Genomic DNA, 23,989 nt, shown 5'->3' on the forward strand with positions numbered 1-23,989 from the left:
TAGTCCGTCCTCTGTACCCATGGGCATGCAGTGTAACAGCTAACCAGCATTTGCATTGTATCGCTGAGTATAAGTAATATAAGAATGGAAAATTACAAAGTATACAAGAGAATGCATAGTTACATGAAAAATACCATTTTATATAAAAGATTGGAGCATCCACAGGTTTTGGTATCCATATTTAAGAACTGGTGTGTATTTATTGATACCATAATGGTTACATCTCTATTAACAGCAGTTTATCAGCATAATTAGGCTGAAGTATCTTGATTTTTTTTGAATTACTTTAATGTAATTTGCCTCTAAATTTTTTCACATTAATTGTGCGTGCGTGCGTGCGTGCGTGTGAGCACACGTGTGAAGATGAGAGAATGTCAGAGTCAGTTCTCTCCTTCAACCGTATGGATTCCAGGAATCAAACTGAAGTCTTCAGGCTTGGCGGCAGGTACTTTCACTTGCTCAGCCGTCCCATCAGCCCCCATTCTGTTTTCTATATTGGGAACTAGAGAATTTGTACCTATAAAAATCAAATGAACAAAAGCTGGTTCCAGCCTTTCCTCTGTTAATAGAACTCATTTGCTTAATTATAGAAATGTCATTTAGCCGGGCGGTGGTGTCGGTGGTGGCGCACGCCTTTAATCCCAGCACTCGGGAGGCAGAGGCAGGTGGATCTCTGTGAGTTTGAGGCCAGCCTGGTCTCCAAAGCGAGTTCCAGGAAAGGCGCAAAGCTACACAGAGAAACCCTGTCTCGAAAAAAAACCAAAAAAAAAAAAAAAAAAAAGAAATGTCATTTAAGCTAAATACTTTTACCAAACGCATTCCAACATCAACACAATTTTCAGTTAAGTTTCAGGCTTAGATTCTCTTTCCTGGATCTCAGACTAGACTGGCTTCAAACCCACAGAGATCCGCCTGGGTCTGCTCCCAAGTGCTGGGATTAAAAGTGTGTGCTGCCACTGCCCAACTCCCTTTTCTTCTAAAATAAATTATAGTTATATCATTTCTCCCCTTTCTTCCTCCCTACTCCTCCCATGTTGCAACCCCCATTCCCTCTGAAAGTATAGCCTGTGTCTCTGCTACTGTTCGTGAATTGTGTGTGTGTGTGTAAGCAGGTATGTACATACAACCTGCTCAATCCATCCAGTCTTACTTGTTTGTGTAGATTTCAGGGCCAACCAGTTGGGAGCCCATCCTTGAATAAGAAGGCTATTTTCCCACTTTCCTCATTCCTTAATAGCTTGTAACTCTTTTTCTAGGAGTGGGGTCCCGTGAAATTTCCCCTGCCATGCTAGCGTGTCCATTGGTCATTGTTCACATCATATTTAAGCAGCTGTGTTGTTGAGGTGTCATGGAGAAAGCTTCCCTGTCATTTCTGGGAGACATGACCTCAGCAGATTCCAGCGTTCTCTGCTCTCCGGATCTTCCTGCCCCTCTGCCACCCAGCCCTGTGTTCTCATTGTGTTGGTATTCTCAAATAATCACTATAAAATGTAGTACATTTAGATTGGTAAATTCTCGAAGGATGAAAACTGCACTAAGTCCATCATACTTTGTCTTTTGCCAATTTCTTTTAACTGGATGCATTTAAAGTACAATTCAGGCTATGCTTGTTGACAGTTTTTTTCTTTTAATCACCTGCCTCTCTCCCTCTCCCCTCTCTTTGTTCTTGAGACCATCTTTCTTTTTTGTTTATAACAAGAAATAGTTTGTGATTGTGCTCTTTACACATAATCAGCTGAGGTCAGTATTCTTTATGTACGTAGAAACCATTTACTAAATAATATGAATCACTTTTTTACAGTGACTTATAAACTAAGTCAGTCGGTTAGGCCTAAGAATCTCTGACTACCAAGGAAATAGAGACAGGGAAGTTTACATGACTGAGATACATAAATAAGGGAGTGAACTGAGTTGTTAGTCAGAATATTCTGAATAACCTGTTTGTTTTCAAAAGTGTGCTATAATCAGAAACTGGAGAAATGCCTAAGCAGTTAAGTGCACTTACTACTCCTTCAAAAGAGCTGGGTTTGGTCCCAGGACCCAAATGGAGACGCACAGTCGTCCTTAGTTTAGGGACCCGGCACCCACTTCTCCTCCACGGGCACAAGGCCCACACAGTGCACATGTATACTTGCAAGCAAAATGCTTTTGCACATGAAATAAAAAATAACTTTTTAAATTATACTAATGAGTTAACAGGAAATTTTGTTAGCACCTTTCATCTTGTTATGTCAAATTATACATACCAATGAAGTATAAAGTTCAGTGGCATTAAAGGTATTCATGTGATTGTATAACCATTACAAACATATCTGTGACACATGAAAGTTCTGTAAAATGCACAATAATTCCATAATATAGCACTCTTATTAAGTCATTAGAGCAGTTTCCTTGAAAGTTATATCTACACATAATCATTTGATCATAAGCATGATCAAAATACTCCACACACTCCCTTGGAATTTTATTCTTTTCATATCAGTGGTATTTTTATCCCATTGATGACAAAATTAACATTTCAGATTTACATAATTGCATATATGAAATCATAGTACTCATTAGGGTCTTAAAATAGCCTGAAAATGACTGTATATGTTTGTCAAATATATAATTAAAATCAATTTTTGGTATAATTTTTCAAAAACCAAAGTTATTCTGACCATTATCTTCCAAATATTATATGTTACCAAACTCAGTAATTATTTCATACTCAATAATTATTTCAGGTAAGCTACATCTATGATGTCATTTATCAATTTACTCTACAAAAGTCCTGTTGAGTAGGTTTTACTCTGATAGGTACTAATTATACTATGAATGGACAAGAAGAATGGACAGCTGAATTAAAAAAACATCAACAATTTCCAGAATTTAAAATCCTGAATCATGACATGACACTACTGGAATTCAGGTGTTTCTGGTACATGGACTGCTCTCACCCAATGTGAGGTTGAACTGTTGAACTTGTGTACATTCTACTTCACAAATGAGTCTGTCAGATAGGCTGTCTATAGGCTGAAGATGATGCCCCAACACTGCGGAGAAACCTCAGATGACTGTTCAAGCAGCTGGCTATTTCTGTCAACTCACAATTTTTTGGAAGTTGCTTGCATGTACTTCCTGTTTTTATTTTTGTTAGCTAATATTATTTCCTTCTTGGGTCTCTGAGGGAGTTGAAGATTAGTTAGTTATAGTTGAAGATTAATTAGGATAGAAAGTGAAGTAGATACAATAGGATAGATAATGGAATTATTTTCTCTGAATTTGTCAAATACAAATGAACTAGACATTGTTTAGGTATTTATTACTTGTATATATTGTATATAGTTATTGTACTTTTGTATATAGTTTTTCTATATACAAAAAAACAAAACACTTTTGTTCTGTCAGGTTTATAGTCTAGTACGGGAGATCAGTATTAAAGTCTATCATAAATTATAATAAGAATCATGAGGAGAAAAAAAGGATAGCTCTTAATTTATCCTGAGTGCCATGCTACTCAGGCATTCATGTTTGAGCTATAACCAAAAAATCATAGTTAGATGGAATAAAACCATGTATAAAGTCCCTAAAATGCACCATGTTTAGGAACGAAAGGAGTGCTGTGGAATAATAAGTGAAGGATTTGGCGAGAACAAAAATATATTTAAAAAAAATAAAAATGTCAAAGGCAGATCAAGTAGAATTAACCTGTGAATGTGTTCCAGACTTCCAAGTCTCTTCTCTTAGCTGTTTTCTGTTTCTACCCTCAGTCCTACCTATGAGGTAGAGAGTTCCCTTTCACACCTCACGAAACTCTTTCCCATCTCGTTGACCTTTGATGCTGCCTTTCGTTTGGCTAAGCACTGGCACAGGGAAGGCGGTTCCTTGAGTAAAGTGCCTGCCGTACAAGCTGGAGGACTGGAGTTTGACTTTCCCAGCACCCAAGTCAAATGCCAGGCGTGTAATCCAGTGCTGGGGAACAGGGGAGAGGAGCCCAGAGGTGGTTTGGCCAAATCAGTGAGCTCCAAGTTCAGTGAGCTGCTGTCTCAAATGTAAGGTAGAAAGGAACTGGTGAAGACATCCAGTGTTGACCTCGGGCCTCCACACATATACACACACACACACACAACATAGTTCCTCCTTAAAATCATCCGAAGTCCCATGTCATCTAGGCCTGATGTCAGGGTTATATCCCACCATTTCTCCTCAAGTTTACTTTGTCTGGATGATTCACTGCACCAAAACTAGTTCTGCTTCTGTGTCTGTGATCTTCTTAAGTGTCTGTCTGCATCTTTGCCCTCTGACTTAGCTAGTTCTAACAGCCAGAAAGAAGGCCTTTCCCGAGTACCCTGTAGAAAATAATAACTGCTTTCCTCAGCTTCTGCATACAGCTCATGAGCAGCTGATGTGCTGTTTGTATTTGAGGGGTTTTTGTTCAGCTGTCTCTGCCTGTTCCTATCACACACACACATACACGTGAACAAATAACAGTTTTATGAATGCAGTCACTGTTAGTTACCACTCAGTCCCTATACCTGGAATAGCATCTCCCATATAGAAAATCCTAAAATTAAGGAAGGATAAAAGGAGTCCTAAGTGCCTCTAGTTTCTGTCTTGTACGTTATAGTAACGAATATTAACATTGACAGAATCATAGACGTGGAAAAGAAATAAATGTAGGACTACATTTGCATGAGGAGGAGATTATAAATTAATTCTAGGTATGTTTGTTTCATGCTTTATGAAGCATACAGGTAAATGACCATAACTAGCCAAATAGTCTTGTTTGAGTGTAGGTCAGAAGCCTAAAATGGAAGAAGGAAATACAGTGCAGATGGTATTGAAATCCTGGAAGCTGGTGCATCGAAAGAGTCCATCTTCAAAAGTCCTCCAGGGTTTTTATAGAGGAAAGACACTTAGGTTTGGTAGGAGAAAAAAAGAACTGTGGATGCACATATTTTCTAGGTTTTGTAATGAATTCTTTTTATCTCCAAAATGCAGCATTACGTCATTCTCAGAGGATTAGAAGGGTGTGACTGGGGGCTTATTCGGGATCAAGCCACACAAATTTAGAATAACATTAATATGTTCACTTGAGTTTTTTCCATGCAATGTTTACTTATATGGTACATGAAACAAGTTTACTAAATTCATCTAGAGAAAAATGAGCAAAGTTCAACTGAGAAAAATAAATTATTTTACTAGTTACTTTATCTGCTTGAACAAATATCCATTAAGTATCTATTCCAGACATGATGATACAGAGTTTAAAAAGACAATGCCTGTCTCTGGAAGCTCATGGTCTATTGAATATAATAGAATTATGAATACCTAAGATGTATCAGAATACATGATGTATATAATATTTTGAGTACAAAGAAAAGAAAGCCATCAGAAAATTTGTGGGGCTTTACTAAGAAGTGGCTATTTTATTACTTTTTTTTTTTTTTTTTTTTTTTTTTTTTTTTTGCTGCCTTGGGTGCTGGAGGTAGAATTCAGTGCCATGCACATGGTAGACCAGTGTTCTACCACACTCTAGCAGATGTCTCCTTTTGAATTAGCTTTTACTTTTATTTGTAGAGAACATTACTATTCATCATGTTTCAGGTTGCCCATCCTGTGATACCGTATCAGGAAATTACCAGAGTTACAAACATTATACCTCATGTCTTATCCCCTTTTTTTTTCTCCATAGAAATCTCTGTATCAGAAATCTACCTCACCACAGCAAAAGCACACCATTCATACACTCAATAAGTACATATTAGAACCCCCTTCGTGCTTTCTCACATGTTGAAATGCTCTTTAAAAAAAGTCACATAAAATATTTAGTGTAATATACAATGGTCATTTAAAGTACCTTAGTTATATACCGAGTTTATGTATACTTGATTTGATTGCCTCAGTTATATAACATTGATATAACAGAAGGGGATAATTGCTAAGAGCTTTCCTAAATACTATATGTTTTGTCAGGAGAATTATTTCAGTGTTTGTTTTTCAAAGAAAACACGATTACTTCATAGGAAAAGCCTTCTGAGAGAAATCAAATGTAATTCCAGATTCCTTTTATACTTAGAGTGTTATCACTGGATGCCGTACTAAAAACAGTAGTACACATGCTGTCAGGGTTCTACCACCGGCTCTTCCTGGAGCCCGCATCCTTTCCCAGACTCTGTTTCCTTTGTCCTGTTCTTGAACTCCTCCCTACCGTCACTGTTCTCTTCAGCTTATATACGGGTCTTTTAAATGTCCTAAATGGGGACAGGGATGGGAAGGCCCACGACCCTGAGAAGAACAGACTGCAGCTGCCCACTCTGGCACTGCTGTTTCTGCCGTCCTCGCTGCACTGGGGGCTGTCTGCTGAGTATGATGGGTAAACACGTGGGTTTCGGCCATACTGCCTGCATTCAAACAGTAGCTCTGCCACTTTTTAATTGTATCACCTTGAATAAAGAAACTTCATCTGTGACCTGCGATAAAGAGCATGAACAGTCTGTGTCAGCAAATGCTATTCAGTATACTACTTCACAGAAATTGCCTTTTATAAGATCACTCTTCGTATTTGCTAGGTTCTTTATAACCCCTTTACGTTTCAGATTTTAGTATCTATTTATATACTAACAAATCCCAAATCTGTCCAAAGCATAATTCTCCCTCCTGAGTTTCAACTTTGACATACTGTTGTTCAATGAATATTGGTGCCAAGGTAGCTTACAAATGACTCCAACTCAGCATGTCTATTAAGTCTAATCCTGATTTTGATTGGTTGGTTGTTGTTGTTGTGGCTGACCAAGATGACCCTGAGCTCACAGCAGTCCTCCTGCCTGTCTTCTGGATGCTGGGATTGTTGCTACACACCATCACAGTGTACTTTCTTGTACTTTGTGGCAGATAGAACGATTCACCCACTGACCTAAGTCAAAGTCTGAGACTTAGCATCCTAAGTCTTGTTGACTACATCTTACATAGCACTTACATTGGTCATTTCCTCTACATACATATTATTTCAGTATTCAGTTGCTTTTATGGTGTGAACCACCAAAATATATGTGAAAGTCATCTCTCTTGCATCTTTTATCATCTTCCAGGCCATCCAGTATTCATTGTTTGAAGAAGCAAATAGGATTATTATATGGTCAATTTTTTTTGACACCTAAGGATAAAACTAAATTGTAACCAGCTTATCTCTTTGGCCAGATCAGTCTAAAGGACTGTCAGTTCTTAGAATTTCTGGTGTGTCCGATTTCTTTGTATATAGTGTTAACACTTCCCCTTCCTTCTGTCCCTTTCTCCGAGCTGATGTACAGTGACCATTGTGAAAGCAGAGGCTGTCCTTGCTTTTCTTGTATATCTTCAGTATTTACTATGGCACCAGATGATGATGATGATGATGATGATGATGATGATGATAATAATGCTAGCACAGTGTTTTTCACAGTTTATGATTTCTCTGATGTCATGGGCTGGTCAGTGATGGAAAGGTTTTGAAACTGTAAGTGATCAAAGTTTTTTGTGTCAATTTGATAGAGTAATTTTATAGTTCTGGAATAACCATGTTTGATTTTTGTATGGTGTTTTTTTTTTTTTTTTTTTTTTTTTTTTTTTTTTTTTTGTTTTTTTCGAGACAGGGTTTCTCTGTGTAGCTTTGCGCCTTTCCTGGAGCTCACTTGGTAGCCCAGGTTGGCCTCGAACTCACAGAGATCCGCCTGGCTCTGCCTCCCGAGTGCTGGGATTAAAGGCGTGCGCCACCAACGCCCGGCTTTTGTATGGTGTTTTTAATTTTTTTTTCATTTTGTCTGGCAAAAGTGCCAGTCTTTAATGATTTGGAAGGCAGCTTTTTTTTTTTTTTTCAATTGACCCCTCCACAGAATTGACTTGAGTAATACTGCATTAGAAAACAATCATTTGCCATATGTGTACTTGATTTGTACCTGATTAGCAGTACTTCCAGAGCTACAAAGGAACTACAAAAGAGCACAGTGATTTAAATAGAACTGCAGCATACGACAGTTAACTTCTTACAGTTGAAAAATGAAAGCTATGAACACGAAATATTACATAAACATTACAGTTTGTGCCCCACAAATGTAACCAATGTGATTGCAAGTGGATTGGACTGCCTTCTTGACCACAACATGACAGGCTGGACCAGCACTGTATCAGTATCGCAGAAAATCGCCCTCCTGGTTTTACAGTGAATCGTCTGAATGTAACTCCTCCATCATCATCAGTCCTGTCATTACAGTTCTCTTGAAATAGTGGTTTTCCATAACAAATGCTTGTGGAACGATTGCTTAAATTTTTTTCATACAAAAATAATCTGATGCTTCATAGCTCAGGCTGTCACGTGATGCTCCGGTTTCTGTTTGTTGTCAGTACGGGCCTATTGTAATGGTAGTTACTACAATAACTATTGTAATGATAGTTATGATACAGGGAAGTATATGACTTGATTGTTTCTCTTAAAGGGTGTAATAAATTAAACTTACATTTTCCCAGACCATGCCTTTGAAAGAAAGCTAAAACAGCAAATCATACAATTCTCAATGTTCATTTATCTGAAAATGTTTCTATACTGAACATTATGGAGAAGGAATAAATAAAAAAATTAAGATAAACCATTTTCTTAAATCCTTTATCTTGCTTACCAAAAAAAAAAATTGACATTTATTTTATTGTGTCTCAGTTTTAATTAATGGATTAAGAGGTCATTTCACATTAAAATTGAAACAGTCAGCTATGGAAATAGATAGAACTTATACTTTCTTAAAATTATTTGAACCATGTTGTTTTTCATGAAATGTGTAAGCATAAATCACTCATGAATAGCTTGTCGCTAAAAATGTTTTTAATTAGCTAATTGCTGTGAAAGTCTAGTAGCATTGAAACCTCATTAAAATACTCCATACCTAAAGTCTGTAAGATAATAGCCTTATGGCCTTGTTGATAGTGTAAGTTATCACAGACTTGTACATATCCATATCAAAAGAATCCTCTAGTCCATTTCTTGTGCTGTTCAATATGAGAATCATAATGATAGGTTTTTAAAATAGTGACATCTATAGTTAAAGGATGTACTTACTATAAGTAATCTATAAGGTAATTATATACTTTATTTTACTATAGGTAATATTTTTGATAAATTTAGGTTTTTCCTTTCTCAATCTTATAGATGAAAAAGGAGAAAAGGGATTAATATTTCTTTGCTACCCAACAAAATGTATGTCATCAGTTGTCACACTTCTGGAACTTTGATAATCATTCTTTATTGGATTTGATGCAACATAAAGAAATGCCATGAAGGAATAACAGTGAGACATTGAGTGAAGTTTCATTTTATCCAGCATAACCCTAGTAGTTAGGCTAACTATGATAGCATGCAAACAGCATCCTTGCCCATCCCAAAACCCCTACCTTTGACTATGCATTACTTATAGATGTGGGGCAGACTCTGCAGTCATTCGGGGGACTGAGGCAGAAAGACTGACATCAAGTCCAGCCTGAGTCATAGCCAGACCCCATCTTAAAAAGATGGAGGAGAGAGAAGTGCGGGGGCAAAGGAGGGGGATCTGCTTTATGTGAGATCCCGGCGTTGTCAGTCAAGGTAGTGCTCACCTTACTGACTGCTGAAAGGGGGGAATCATAGCAAGAAACAAACGAAGGAAAGTGTATCTACTTTTATTTGTCTAAATTAGTTCTTTTTTAAAAAAAGCTTGGAAAATAGAAATATAAAGCTAAAAGAGCCATAATTGTATTTGCTTCACAAAAGTTTTTAGAGATCCTAAGAATTCATCTCAAGGGTGTTGAGATCTTACTTTTCTAGAAGAACTTTTAGAAAGATCAAAGTGTCAAATGATTAAAAGACTCGTTTTTTTAATCACCTTGACAAAGCCCTGTGTGTGTAGCTCATCCCATGACTGCTTGCCTTAGGCTTCTCAGTTAGCGTGAAGAGCTAGAGCTGGTTGTCTTGCTAAGAGTAGAATGCTGCTTCTGATCAAATGCTTACCATTCAAAATGCTCGTAATGTTTTCACAACAAATAAGACAACAATTGACATAAAAATTGAAAAAGTCTTCATTCACCTAACTTAAAATTCAGAAAAAAGTTACTTGAGAATATTTGAAAATGATTGTAAACATAGATAACTTGAGGTTTTATTTTTAAAATCCTAAGAAAATAACAGTCCCTTAGTGGATTGGGTTTTTAGTTTCAGTTTGAAGGAGTAGCTGTTCTTTAAAAAGTGTTGAGTAACATTCATTTTGATCAGTTACGGAATGAGTTACAAAACTCAAAAGCTTTAGGTAATGAAAACTTAAGTGTGTTTTCTTTCCTGTTCTAGTTACCGGTTTACTAAAGTAGTGAGCATACATGATCACTTGAGAATTGGGCTACTGGAGCAGCTGAGCAGAGAGGGAGTGGTTCATACTCAGCTTACAAAAGACAACTTCCTCTTTTTGAAGGGGATTACTTTGACTATTTTCCAGGTACTGGGGAAATTCCAGATTCATTACAAGTGATGGGATGGCTATTAATTATTCATATGTTGATTTCAGACTTGGTTTTGGTTGTATAGTAAGACTTTGAGTTCTTCAGTTTAACCAAAAGTAAATAATAATAATAAAAATAAATAATAGAAGTTTATAGTTAAGACTCAACATACATTACTAAAAGTTTTGTCAGAGAATTCAGGCGACATCAATCTCACTGGCCAGAACATACTTAGTGAAAGATTAAATCTTGTACTTTCAAAGACTACTGTAAACTGTGAAAGCATATGTGTATAGAAACAAAAATTAGGTGCAATGTTTTCCACCATTTAAGTAACAAAACATTTTACATGGTATTCTAGTTTTTAGGATATTGGGCTATGGACACTTAAAAGCAGGTTTTTTCTTAAAGATAATTCTTTATAAAATACTTGAAGTTTTCTGTATTTCTTTATTATACTGTTATTGAGGGTTGCAGTGGATAAAGGTCTATTTACATTGAACCAAATAGCAGAATGCCCAGTAGGTATTTAGACATTTGAGTAATTAGAATTCCAGTAGAATTCTTGCTCGGTTCCTGGGTAAAGATTTAGAGAAATAGTTTTAGCTTATGTAGATGAAGTTTGGTGGGTATTGAGGCTTTGACAGTCTTCATTTTCCTTCCTTAGGAAGCTTACATAATGCCTCTTTAAGGATTAAGAGGACTTCTTGAGCTAGGCGGTAGTGGCGCACACCTTTAATCCCAGCACTGGGGAGACAGAGGCAGGCAGATCTCTGAGTTCAAGGCCAGCTTGGTCTACAAAGCGAGTTCCAGGACAGCCAGGTCTATTCAGAGAAACCCTGAATCAAAACCAACCTCCCTGCACCCCAAAACAAGAACTTTTTGATCTTCTATAGCTTTTGGATAAGTATTATAACCAGGTGCAAGTTAAGTGTCCTTTGGAGTCCTTCATCTCCCGATGTTCTGAGTCTCTTTCAGGACTGTTTCTGGTCTCTACCTGATAGGCTGTCATTGTCTAGATCCTGGGGTACAGTGGTGACTAACACATTGACTCTGTGAGTGAAGTGAAAGTGCAACGTTAGACCAGAGGAAGGAATAATTACTAATTCCCCTTGATAGACCAAGGTGGAACAATGCATGTCAGAGAAAGAACACTCCAAGGAGTACATGTAAAGGTTCATTCAGTACATTAAACTAGGGATATATATTAAGACTTCTAATTTAAATTCAATAATAGTAATATTTGCAGTTTTCAATATGAAATATGCAAGTACACACAGCCCCTTTGAGAAACAGATACTGAGCAGTCACTTCTCACTAAGTCATTTGTTTGCTCACCCACATACTTATTTTTAATTAGTTCTTTGGGAAATTTGTAGTGTTTTGATCATGCTCACTCTAATCCTCCAACTCTTTCCAGATCCACCCACCTTTGTGTCCTTTGTTTTTTTTAACTCATTCAGTCCAATCTGTGTTGCCCTTACATTGCTGGATGGGTAGGTAGCCTGCCATGGAGTATAACCAACTTATCAAAAACTGCCTCTCCCTTCCCGGCAGTATCCGTTGTCACTGGCTCCTTGGCTAGGGTGGGAGGTACTGCCACCTCCTTCCTTCATGCTGGAATTTGGTGTGGCTTTTGCTTGCCTAAGTTTTGTGCATGCTGTCGTAGCTGTGGTCCATCACCTTTCTTACCATTTCTCCGCAATCAGTAACTTCCTATAGAAGCTTGTTTACTCAACCTTGTCTCTAATCATTCTGTCATGAAAGCTAAATTAGTAAATGCAAGAAGATTACCATACACACCAGATACGAAATGTGATGATTCATCCTTCAATTTCTGTTGTCCTTGCCAATTTTGTACACTGTTAGCTTGCATGGGATTGGTTTTTAAATATTTAAATAGAGAAATATTAGCCTTTTTATCAAGTACCTTACCTATTCATTAACGTAAGTTGCTTTTTCTCTTTTGCATTAAGAGTTGAAGATGCTTTTAAGAACCTCTTTTGTCTAGTTATTGCTTTGTTGTTAATTAGTATAGATGATTTGTACATGATAGTAGTTTCATAATAACATTATCAAGCATGGTATTACTTTATCTTTAATATGATCTTCAAAAAATTTCTCCATTTGAGGAACACCTCTAAGCCTAATTATAATTAATACAAGACATGGCTTAAGATCTGTATGTTGTTTTCCAGTACTGGAAAAGCGAAGGGAGGAGGATCAGGATCTTATATTCAGTTTTGGGTATATAATAGAACCATATCTCAAAAAAACTTATATACATGTGTATCTTAATATCAATACATTTCCTCATACTTGGGCCCCATTTTACTATAGATAATTAGAAGATCTAATTTTCTTGATTTTGATGTTTGACAGTGTCAGGTAGTTAACTTCAGTAAATTAACAGAGAATGGTAGCTTATCAGAAATGGCCAAAAGTAATACATTGTCTACTACTGTTTATGCATTTGGTTTTTCTTATAACATGCTCATGTATGTTTCGGTTTTGCTGACAACAACCATATATGTTAAGAAATTAGGGTCGTTTTGCCTAATTTTACAGTCAAGGAACCATTTAGTCTACATACAATGCGTTAGACTTTTAGTCCATATTGTATCATTCAAAGTATCTTTGAGTCTAAAAGGGCAATGTCCTACTTTAAATATGGAGAAACATGCATATAAATATATTTTAAAAGGAGTTGTTCTTGAGAATGTGATGTTGAATGGCAGCCAGTCTGAGCATCCAGTTTCAGTCACCAAGGATGTTTCTCATTTTAAGATGAAAACACTAAATGATGCGATAATTTCCATCAAACAGCAACACACCCAGATTTAAGAAACTGGCTTCTTTTCTCCCAAATGATGGTGTTGAGCATGGATAGAATGACACCTGCAACATGCAGACACTTGGATGCCTGACTTTATTATTCTAATTTTATCTTGAAATCTGTACCAAAAGTCACAGGAACTGGTCCATACATTATTTCAAGAACATAACTTCTAATGTACCAATACTTTCAAGATTAGGAGACAATTCTGACATCACTTAGAATTTCAGCCATTGGGATTTGTATATTAGTAAAACAGTTGATTAGCTACCAGATCTCTATATTCATGTGCTTTTACAAATTGTTAAAGAAATACAACTTGAAAGTTCCCTAATACATTATATAATTCAATACATTAGACGGAATGTTTAAATTTAAATATTGGTTATGACATCCCCATAAGTAGTCCATGCCCCCATTTGTTTAAAGTATTTGTATTTCATTATGCTGTGGCAATACTGAAGCATAATCAGTTCAAACTGGCATGTGCCCCTGTGAAAATAAGAGCTAGTCTAGAAATTCAGAGCAGGTTCACTGCAAAGCCAAGAGAAAATCAGACATAAAGGTAGAATGCATTCAATACATACTATTGCTTTCATCCTTGGGTTTGGGGGTTACTTCTGAAGTCGCTCGTTATAAGCAAATATGTATTTACCACATGTGCTAAGATTTCATTAGACAAAAGTTAATTAAGCATTCTATGGTAAGTAATGAGAGAAAAGAATAAAAACTGAGAGAATACATACATTAGTAAATACAGGCAGAACATTTTTATTAAGCATATGTATGTATTGTGTATTGACGAGTGCCAAGTGATACATTCAATGCTAAAGATTGGCAATATGAAGGCTGTCATGGAGCCCATGTGACATAGACTAGCAAATATTACAATGTATCATAAACCAGTGCTGTAATGAAAGTGAACCCTGAGCAGTATGCAAGCACAGCAGGAGACATTGCGGAGGACCTGAGAGCACATCCTAGGCAGGATTCCCGAGTCGGATTCCGAGGGTGGAGCACCTAAGGCAAGAAGAGGGGTTTTCAGATAGGTGAAGTTGTGTACGTTAGGCAGCGAGAGGAAGCATGGAAGTCAAGAGCCTGTCAGTGAACAGAGAAGTGCAGGCATTGTCAGAGGGACATGGATGAAAGGTTTCCTCTAAGAATTGGGGTTCTTGTATGAGTGGAAGGAGTTATTGAAGGTTTTATAGCAATTCAGCAACATGATTAAACACATATTTAAAAGATCACTGGTAGAGAGTTAATTTTTTTTTCAGTTGTATTTGGAAAGTCTTGCAAGTTAACAGTACACATGAATATTTAGTGAAAATAAAGTTCAGAAATTATTCATGTTTTGCACCACTTATTTTTAGCTATTTGGTTGTTTGTATGAGTATAATAATAGACTTTATTAATTAATTAATATAACCCAAATTGATAGACCAAATCAAATATGAAGATTTGGAAACTAAGTGCTAGTTATTATTTATTGTTGTACCTGCCCCTTTGCCTAATTGTCTGTTTAGTGTTGTTCCTACTTGTGGCAAGTCAGAGCATACTGCTAGGTGATGGCATCTGAGTTCTGATACGTTCTGTATTGCCTGACCCTTCCTCCAGTGCTGGGTGTGTAGTTACAAGTGAAATGTCATGCAAAAGAAGAAAATAGAACTCAAAATAAAAGGACTTAGGAATAAATAGGAAGTGCCTTGTCCCTTAGTGACCTTCCACATTATAAACTACCTATGGATTTCTCTCTGCTATGAAGATTTCTATTCTGGAAGTAAATGTAAAGGACTGTAAAGACCTACAGAGCCCAGCCTAAGTCATATAGTAACTTCTGGACCTAGTAATAGTCCTGGAATCTAATTGGTCTAGAGACCAAGGCAAGAGATGATAAGCTCAAGGCCTGTTTGTGATACAGAATGAGTTCAAGGCCAGCCTGGGCAACTTAAGATCTTGTCTCAGAATCAGTACAGTAAGAGCAGGGTGGAGCTCAGCTATAGTATCTACACTTATTCTCAAGCACTCAGATGACCTCAGGAAGGAGGGGAGAATCATAACAATCAATGCCGGCCGGGATACTAACACATTTCCAAGTTCGTCCTGAGGGCTGGGGCTAGACTACCAGTTTAGACTACACTCAGATTTTATAGATAATTATGATTACTTAGTAAACATAAGTTGATATAGTTGAGACTGAAAAATAAATATCATAATGTACTTCCAAGAACTAAGTAAAAGAATATGCTTATTTTGGTGTTTTGACCAGACTGTAGACTGTGGTCATAATTTCAATTATCTGTGTGAACCCAGCAAGCTAACCGTTAATAGCTACAAAGCCTATTTAACTTAATGCAACTTAATTGCATACCAGCTCTCCAAAACTTTCATTTCCATGAATATTAATTGAGATGCTGAACAAAATGTTTTTTTAAGTTATATACAAGCAACTGGTTTCTCATATAGCACTTTATCGTGTGACTCTAAGACAAATACATGCCTGCATAAACAGATATGTATTTATATTTGTATAACTTACATGATTATATGTGTATGATGCACTGCATATTCAAAACATTAATAAAGTAACATGGCTCCTACTGAGATCAGATTATATACATCATCGATTTAAAGTTATTCCATCATAAGGTAAAATGTGGAAAAATGTGTTTCTGCCATCTTTTTAAATTTTTTTAATCAGGAATTAATTCAAATAATAAAGAATTAGAGAACTTTGGTGTAGCTTTTTATTTTTTCATAAAAGAAAATTGGATTGTTATTGTGTTAAGAGCTGTCAAAAGAACATACCCAGGGTTTGCCTAAAATTTGTCGTCTTAGGCTTTCCTGGTCAGTACTACCCGTTCTGAACACTGCTGCCAGCCAGATGACAGGTTTAAAAACAGCCCCGTTATGATAAGGCATTGACTGCAGAAGCAGTAAGCACAGTTGTTGTTGTGGTATCCGTGAGGTATTGGTCCGAAAATCCACAGGATGGCTTACAATTACCACATAACCTGTGTGTCTCCTCCTGTACATTTGAAATCATCTCTAGCTTGCTTGTAATACCTTTACATTGTACCAGCTAAAGAATAATGACCAAAAAACTTTAGTTCAGCGTGAATGTAATTTTTTTCCCAAGTATTTTTCTATCTGCAATTGATTTGAGTCCATGGATACCATGAACCGTCTGTACCTCCTTTAAGTTAATTTTTTTTTTTTTTTTTTTTTTTGCTTGCACGCTATCACAGTTTTTACCTACTCAGGCTAATTTGCAGGTGCCTGGGATGATTAGACAATCCATAATTTCTACCAATCAAGTAAAAGAAGGAAAGAAAACTCTGAACTTCTCTCCCAGTTAACAGGTAGTTTGCTGTGGTTAAAATTAATGCAGATTTTGCAGCAGCCAACAGTTTTTTATTTATTATAAGTAATTGATTGAAAGTTTGGGAAATGAATAATGAGTGCCTCATTTGAGTGTTTGACATTTACTCAGTGCAAGAAAACCATTTATATTTTTCTGTATATGTTATAGTAAATCAATTTGTTTCACTCTTCATTTTAACATTTTTAAAGTATTTGTGTGGTTACTTTGACTTTAAAATCTGTTTTGTTCCTTGCAGTGTTTGAGCAACACCCCTCCACTTACTGAATATTTCCTCAATGATAAGTACCAAGAAGAACTGAATTTTGACAATCCCTTAGGAATGAGAGGGGAAATAGCTAAATCCTATGCTGAACTGATCAAGCAGATGTGGTCTGGAAAGTTTAGCTACGTCACTCCTAGAGCATTTAAGGTTAGTACGGTAAACTTACTTTCATCAAGCACACTCTTGTTCCGGGGAGGGATCCCATTACAGTGTCCCCCGATCTCCTAAAGACAGTGCATCCCATCCATGGGATATAAAACTTCAGGGCATAGAACAGAATGGGTGATTAGGGCTTTTTGTTTGGTTTTTGTTTTCTTAATCTGTAGAGATGGGCTGGAGAGGGGTGGCTCAGACATGAAGAGCACTGTCTACCTTTCCAGAGGACCTGAGTTGCCAGCACCATCATCAGGTGGCTCAGAAATGCCCCTGCAACTCAAGCTGGAGAGGGTCTGATGCCTTCTTGTGACCTCCACTGGCCTTCGCACTCATGTGCAAACTCACGCCTGCACACACAGTCAAAACTAAGTCTTTATGAAGAAGGCTGTCAGTAGAGGGAAGGAATAATAAGGGGACAAAAACGACTTTAATGTAGTTGAAAATGGTTAGAATGTTTTTGGAAACCATGGATATTTGACGTGATGTAAAGAACTTCCTTCAGGCATGCCACTATGCCACTAAGTCTAAGTGACCTAGTTTATCCTGTGGCCATGCAGATTGTTCTTTTCAGTAGTTCTTACTCTCGGGTGTTTGTGTGTGAGCTAGTTCCTTCTTAGATCTTGCCCTAAGTTATTGTAAGCCATAGTCTTCATAGGTAAGTGGCATCCCTAGAACATCTGCTATAAAATCTTTTGTTAATTATCTACCAGTTCTTAAAAAATGAGTCAGAACATGGTCATGCAGTTAAGAGCACTAGCCACTCTTCCGTGGGACCAGGGTTTAGCTCCTAGCACCCTCATGGTAGCTGCCTTCCATCTGTAACACCATTTCCGGGGCCCAGGCGGGGAGGGGGATGTCTGACGCCCTCTTCAGGTCTCCACAGGCCCTGCATGCAAATGGTGCAAAGACAATGCAGGCAAAACACCCATATACAAAATGGTAAGGTTTGAAACTAAGTATGTGATTAAAAATGAGTGAGTCCTTTGACCTCCATGTGTGCGTACAAACAATAAGTAAATGTAATTAAGACACCCAAGTGAAAATGTGAAGCAGGCAATCAAACTGCTCCTGCGGTTATTCTTTCACATTCTAAATGTTGGGAGACTTGTCCGGACAAACCAATCCTCAGCAGTTTGATTTTGCTAGATTGCTTCCTCTTGAACTTTCCTGTAGATACACACCTATTAATTGCCAGACCTTTCTCGTTCTCTGATTCATTCTCTGATTCAGATTGTATTTCTCTTAAGTCGTATTTAAAATCCTACTACTCTGAAGATTAAGGAAAATTGTAGAACTGTAATGTGCCTTTTGGCCATCAGATTTGTCCTCTTTTTTACAATGGATAAATGAGAGATTTGTAGTTTCTCTTTAGTGACTCAGTGAAATGTTACTAGCTTTTACGTCTCCAGTGTTTCACAATGTCGTGTATAAAGGTTTTCCATATTTTCTTTTATTTGGTTCTCAACTCAGTGTTTCCTGAAACTTAAAAAGTTATTTCAGAATGCTTTTAGAGATATATTTCTGTGTGTATAATGTTTACATATTAATATAGCTGCCATTAGAACCTGTCCCTTGTTGTCTGCCTGCCAGTCATTATAGGAAGACCTGTAGCTAAATAATGCCCAAACCCCTTAGATAAACAGTGAAATGCTGATTAATAACAAGCCTGTCCAAGGCCACACAATGATTAATGCATTTAGAGAGAGTGCTTTACGTCGTTTGTATGTGCACTTTTTCTTCATTTTATTTTATTTTGCAATGGATTCTTTCTATATTGCCCAGACTGGTCTCAAATTCCTAGACTCCAGCATTCCCTGTATTAGCCTCCTAAGTTCTGGGATCACCAGCTTGTCACTATGCCCAGTTCTATTTTTAGAGCATCCACATGTTGAATAAAGATAAAGATTTATCACATCTTTACTGGAAATGCAAAACAAACTACATCTATACATCTGCATATATGTGTGTGTGTATGTATGTGTGTATAGCATATTTGTGTTTACCCCTATTTTGTATAAATACAATCACCTTTAATTTTTCACAAAAGTTATTTTCCATAACGTTAGCACAAATTAAGTTAACAACTACAGAAGCACATTCCTAGGGGAAGTGCAGGGTTTGATTCCACTAAGACTTTGGTCACATTTTCATGAATCCACCAAGCATTCTTTGTCTTAAATGTATGTCTGTTTGAAAAGCCCCTATTTTGTATGGTTGACACATTAATACTGATTTCATAACCAACACTATAACTCATTTTTACTAAAATTTATCCAATTGTGTTTTCCCCATAAAGCACACTACCACTCCCTGTGTTTATGACCTCTAGCCAACCCCTTAGCAGTCTCCCTGGGGAATGTTCTATACACTAAATAGCCTACCTGGAAAGCACAAAAGTGTAAAGAAGAAAACATTATGAAAAAAACAATTAGAAAATGATGCTGAAACTAAAAGGCAGTATAGCTTTCTTCCCCTCAGAGAGGGAACAATTTTTTTTTTTTTTTTTTTTTTTTTTTTTGGTTTTTCGAGACAGGGTTTCTCTGCGTAGCTTTGCGCCTTTCCTGGAGCTCACTTGGTAGCCCAGGTTGGCCTCGAACTCACAGAGATCCGCCTGGCTCTGCCTCCCGAGTGCTGGGATTAAAGGCGTGCGCCACCACCGCCCGGCTTGGGAACAATTTTTTTACTGGAACATGTCTTCAAATGATTTTAAAATGTGTCACAAATTTGACTTGGGGAATATAAGTAATTTTTAATAAATGGGTAATTTCTCATGTATGGACTCATGAATAATGAGAACAACTGTGTGCTTTTTAAGGACTGCTGTCTGATTTTGTTGTTTTGTCGGTCTTACAGACACAGGTAGGACGTTTTGCACCTCAGTTCTCTGGATATCAACAGCAAGACTGCCAAGAACTGTTAGCTTTTCTATTAGATGGACTCCATGAGGATTTGAATAGAATTAGGAAGAAACCATATATTCAGTTAAAAGATGCCGACGGCAGGCCAGACAAGGTGAGTGGACTTGACGCTGCTGTCCTCACTGCCACGGCTTCCTCACACGTCAGTGACCTGTCTTCCTCTCCTTGTAGGTGGTTGCTGAGGAAGCCTGGGAAAACCACTTGAAAAGAAATGATTCTATCATAGTAGATATATTCCATGGCCTTTTCAAATCTACTCTAGTGTGTCCTGAGTGTGCTAAGATCTCGGTGACTTTTGACCCTTTTTGTTACTTGACACTTCCATTGCCCATGAAAAAGGAGCGGAGCCTGGAAGTTTACTTAGTGAGGACGGATCCACTTGTGAGGCCTATGCAAGTAAGTCGTGACCTTTTTCTTTGTTGTTGTTGTTTTTTCTTCATTAGTGACGGGGCCAGGATAAAACTGGTCGGTTTCTCCAGCACAATTCAGTCATAAAGAGTATTGTGTGATAGATTTTATAAGCTGAATACTCTGGAAGTTACACCTTTTTAGAATTAGGGAAAGTTGAAGGATATCATAGAAAAATAAATTTCTGAAATTTCTTTCTCACATCAAAGACAACCAAGATGTTTGTTTTATTATTTGGGATATTTGCTTAAATACTTAAAAGTACTATTGTCTGTATTTTTTTCTTTCGAAATTTTTTTATTCATTTATGTATATAAGTGTTTTTGCCTGCATATGTGTCTGTGTACCACATGTGTTCTTGGTACCGTGGAGGCCAGAAGAGGACATTGGCTCCCCTGGACCTGGAGATGTAGATGGTTATGAGCCACCATGTAGGTGCTGGGAATGAGCCCTGGCTCGTGTATGGGAACAGCCCCGTCTTTTAACCTCTGAGCTGTCTCTGACTCCCACCTGTTGAAATCTTTTATGTTCTAGGTTTTATCCTGATTGCCTCCAGAAATAGAGCTAATAATGTATTTTATAATTTGTGATGTGATCATGCATTGAAATACCAATAATCTTAAGGCATTTCAACAACTTTGACGAGAAATAAAACATAGTGTAAGAATACTTGGTTCAGGGCCAACAGGGATGCCTCAGCCAGGTTCAGGCAATTGCTGCCAAGCCTGACAAAGCTGAGTGAGTTTAATCCCTAGGACTCACGTGGTAGCAGGACAGAACCCGCTCCCACCGGTTTTCCTCTGACTGCCACGGGTGTTACAGCATGCACACGTACACAAATAATAAATGAATTTTTAATTATAAAAATATTTGGTTAAATGATGTTCTAGTGCTTTAACAAAGTATTATGTTTTGCTTATTCTATACAAAGTTCCTGTGGTGCACATTAATGTCAGTTGGCTTGATTATCTGCATTGCCTAGTGCTATCACTGGATTACTCAGTGTTTTATGAGAAAAATGCTACATTTTCTATGTTTTTAAATCAATTATTCCTTTTACATTTGACCTTTTCTGGTGAGATTAGCTCCTTTTTGTTCCTCCACTGCAGAATTTAACAGATTTTATTTTGACCTTTGTCGTCTTTTCTCAACTGCCCAAGAGCTCTTTGTAGGCAGGGAGCTTGTAGTTCCAGAATGTGACTTGTACCCAATGCAGAAGGGTATCCAGATCTTTATTACTCACTCAATGCTTTTTTTCCCTAAACAAAGCAGATTTGGTTCCTACTTTCAAAAATTGTTTACTATAAATTCCTAAGTTAGGGTTCTAGCCAGATAACGCAGATTTCTTGGTACATGATAGAAATGAAATCTGTATGAAAACTATCCTATAAACAAAGTTGTCTTACCATTGATGCTCGAAGTGGAGTTTATTTTACTCTTAGTAAGAACAGTGTCTATGCAATGTTCTGAAAATTACCAGCTCCTTCATTCACAGTGATGGAAGGATTGAGACAAGCCTGCACTTGTGTTCAGGGTTACACCTGGTAGGTACATGAGGAAACTCTAGGTGGAGATACTCAATATTCATTACATTTACAAGTTTAAAGAGAAGTGCTTGGGTTTTAAAGCTAGCAGTGGGCTCTCGGAGGTGAGGGATTGTTAGGGAAAAGCAGTAAAAGACTGTTTTGCTTTAGGGATTTGGTTTTTTATTTGTTTTGCTTTTTTGGTATTTTTAAGACTTGTGTATATTTCAGTACTTACACAAAGTGAAGATGAATGAAGAAGGGGGTAATGGCTGGGTTTACGACCCAGGTGCTAGACTCAGGTGTTCATGGGAAGAAAGGTTTCTGTCTCCCCACAGTCTCAGAAACAGGGACAAAACAATCTCTGGACACATAGTCTATAAAAGGACAGGAAACCAGACTTTTCCTACTCAAAGTAGCTTCAGTTTTCTAGGTAAAGTGTTCTTTGGGTAGTGAAAGGAGAGATGAAATAGAATGCTAAAGAATGGTGAAATTTTCAAATAGTTACTGTAGACTCAACAAGGAAGTGACACACAGAATTGTTTTTGGGTTATGATAAAGAGTCTGTTGACTTGAACTCTGATTTGTAGCACACCAACTCTGAAGTTGAGAAATCTCAGCATATACAAACATCTATGAGAAAGTTCATATCTTTCTATTGCTGTGAAGAGTCACCATGACCATGGCAACTCTTTAAAGGAAAACATTCCATTGAGGCTGGCTTACAATTCAGAGGTTTAGTCCATTGTCATCAAGGCAGGAAGCGTGGCGGCCATGCAGGCAGACATGGTGCTGGAGAAGGAGCTGAGCGTCCTGCATCCAGATCCCCAGGCAGCAGAAATCGAGACACAATAGGCCTGGCTTGGGCTGTTGAAACCTCAAAGCCCACCCCCAGTGACACGCTTCTCCAACAAGGGCACACTTCCTAATCCTTTCAAATAGTGCCACTCTCTGAGGACTAAGCATTCAAAAATATGAGTCTATGGGGGTCATTTCTTAATTCAAACCACCACAGTTCAACAAAAATAGAATGAAGAGGTAAAGACACGAAGTTTGTAGCAGGATGGTTGAAGTAATAAGGTGGGGTCAAGGTGAGTGGATATCATAACAGTAGAGAGAAAACCATCCAAAGATTAGAAATCTACCCAAACCAAAAAGAGGTGTGAAGTAATGTGTTGGAGTGTAAGATACCAGAAGTGAAGACAGGTTCGGGCAGTGGGCTACAGGCAGGTCTGACTCAGGATAGCTAGGAAGTCATCCTGCTGGACATTATCACCCAGGAGCTTTCGAGATTGGAGAAGTGCTGAGACACCTGAATGTGGGGGAGCAATCACAAGCCCACACTCAACTAACTAGTCAGTGTTTTCCAATGTCATAAATTCATTGCAAATTTTTGTTTGTTTTTTTTAGTACAAAGTTATTGTGCCCAAAATTGGAAATATACTAGATCTTTGTACAGCATTGTCGGCTCTGTCGGGAGTGCCTGCAGAGAAGGTGAGATGTTTCTGAGGTTGAAGTACGTAAATTGGGGTTGAGTTTCTCAGTATTGTAAAACCAGCTTAATAGACATTTATTTCCTTCTAGATGATAGTCACTGACATATACAATCATAGATTTCACAGGATATTTGCCATGGATGAAAACCTCAGTAGTATTATGGAGCGGGATGACATTTACGTGTAAGTATAATATCCATTTGCAATCTATTGTTGAGGGGGTAAAAAACCTAAAGAACTAACATAAAACTTAGAGGTTATTATGGTCATTCCCACCCTCGTAGGTTCGAAATTAACATCAACAGGACAGAAGACACGGAACATGTGGTTATTCCTGTTTGCCTAAGAGAAAAATTCAGACACTCAAGTTACACCCACCATACTGGCTCTTCGCTGTTCGGTCAGCCTTTTCTTATGGCTGTACCACGAAACAATACTGAAGATAAACTCTATAATCTCCTACTCTTGAGAATGTGGTAAGTGCCAAATACGCTTAACTATGCAAAATAAACACGAGACTCAAATATAAAATAGC

The 23,989-nt window shown here is 37.5% G+C and overlaps 1 protein-coding gene across 7 annotated transcripts in view; it reads left to right on the top strand.

Moving 5' to 3' along the window:
• The window catches only part of Usp15 (ubiquitin specific peptidase 15), a 99,642-nt gene that overhangs the window by 63,479 nt on the left and 12,174 nt on the right, over window positions 1-23,989 (top strand). For 3 of the 7 annotated variants that reach the window (XM_028869579.2, XM_028869580.2, XM_037196726.1), the window contains 6 exons: window positions 16,927-17,100; window positions 19,963-20,121; window positions 20,199-20,423; window positions 23,369-23,452; window positions 23,543-23,637; window positions 23,739-23,930. In XM_028869579.2, coding sequence (XP_028725412.1) covers window positions 16,927-17,100; window positions 19,963-20,121; window positions 20,199-20,423; window positions 23,369-23,452; window positions 23,543-23,637; window positions 23,739-23,930 — 929 coding nt within the window. Of the gene's footprint in view, window positions 1-10,324; window positions 10,470-16,563; window positions 16,669-16,926; window positions 17,101-19,962; window positions 20,122-20,198; window positions 20,424-23,368; window positions 23,453-23,524; window positions 23,638-23,738; window positions 23,931-23,989 lie in introns of those variants that run through there. The other 4 variants (XM_028869581.2, XM_037196727.1, XM_037196728.1 and 1 more) reach the window with 4 other exon arrangements.

The sequence above is a fragment of the Peromyscus leucopus genome, chromosome 18, assembly GCF_004664715.2.
Source record: "Peromyscus leucopus breed LL Stock chromosome 18, UCI_PerLeu_2.1, whole genome shotgun sequence".
Taxonomy (NCBI): Eukaryota; Metazoa; Chordata; class Mammalia; order Rodentia; family Cricetidae; genus Peromyscus; species Peromyscus leucopus.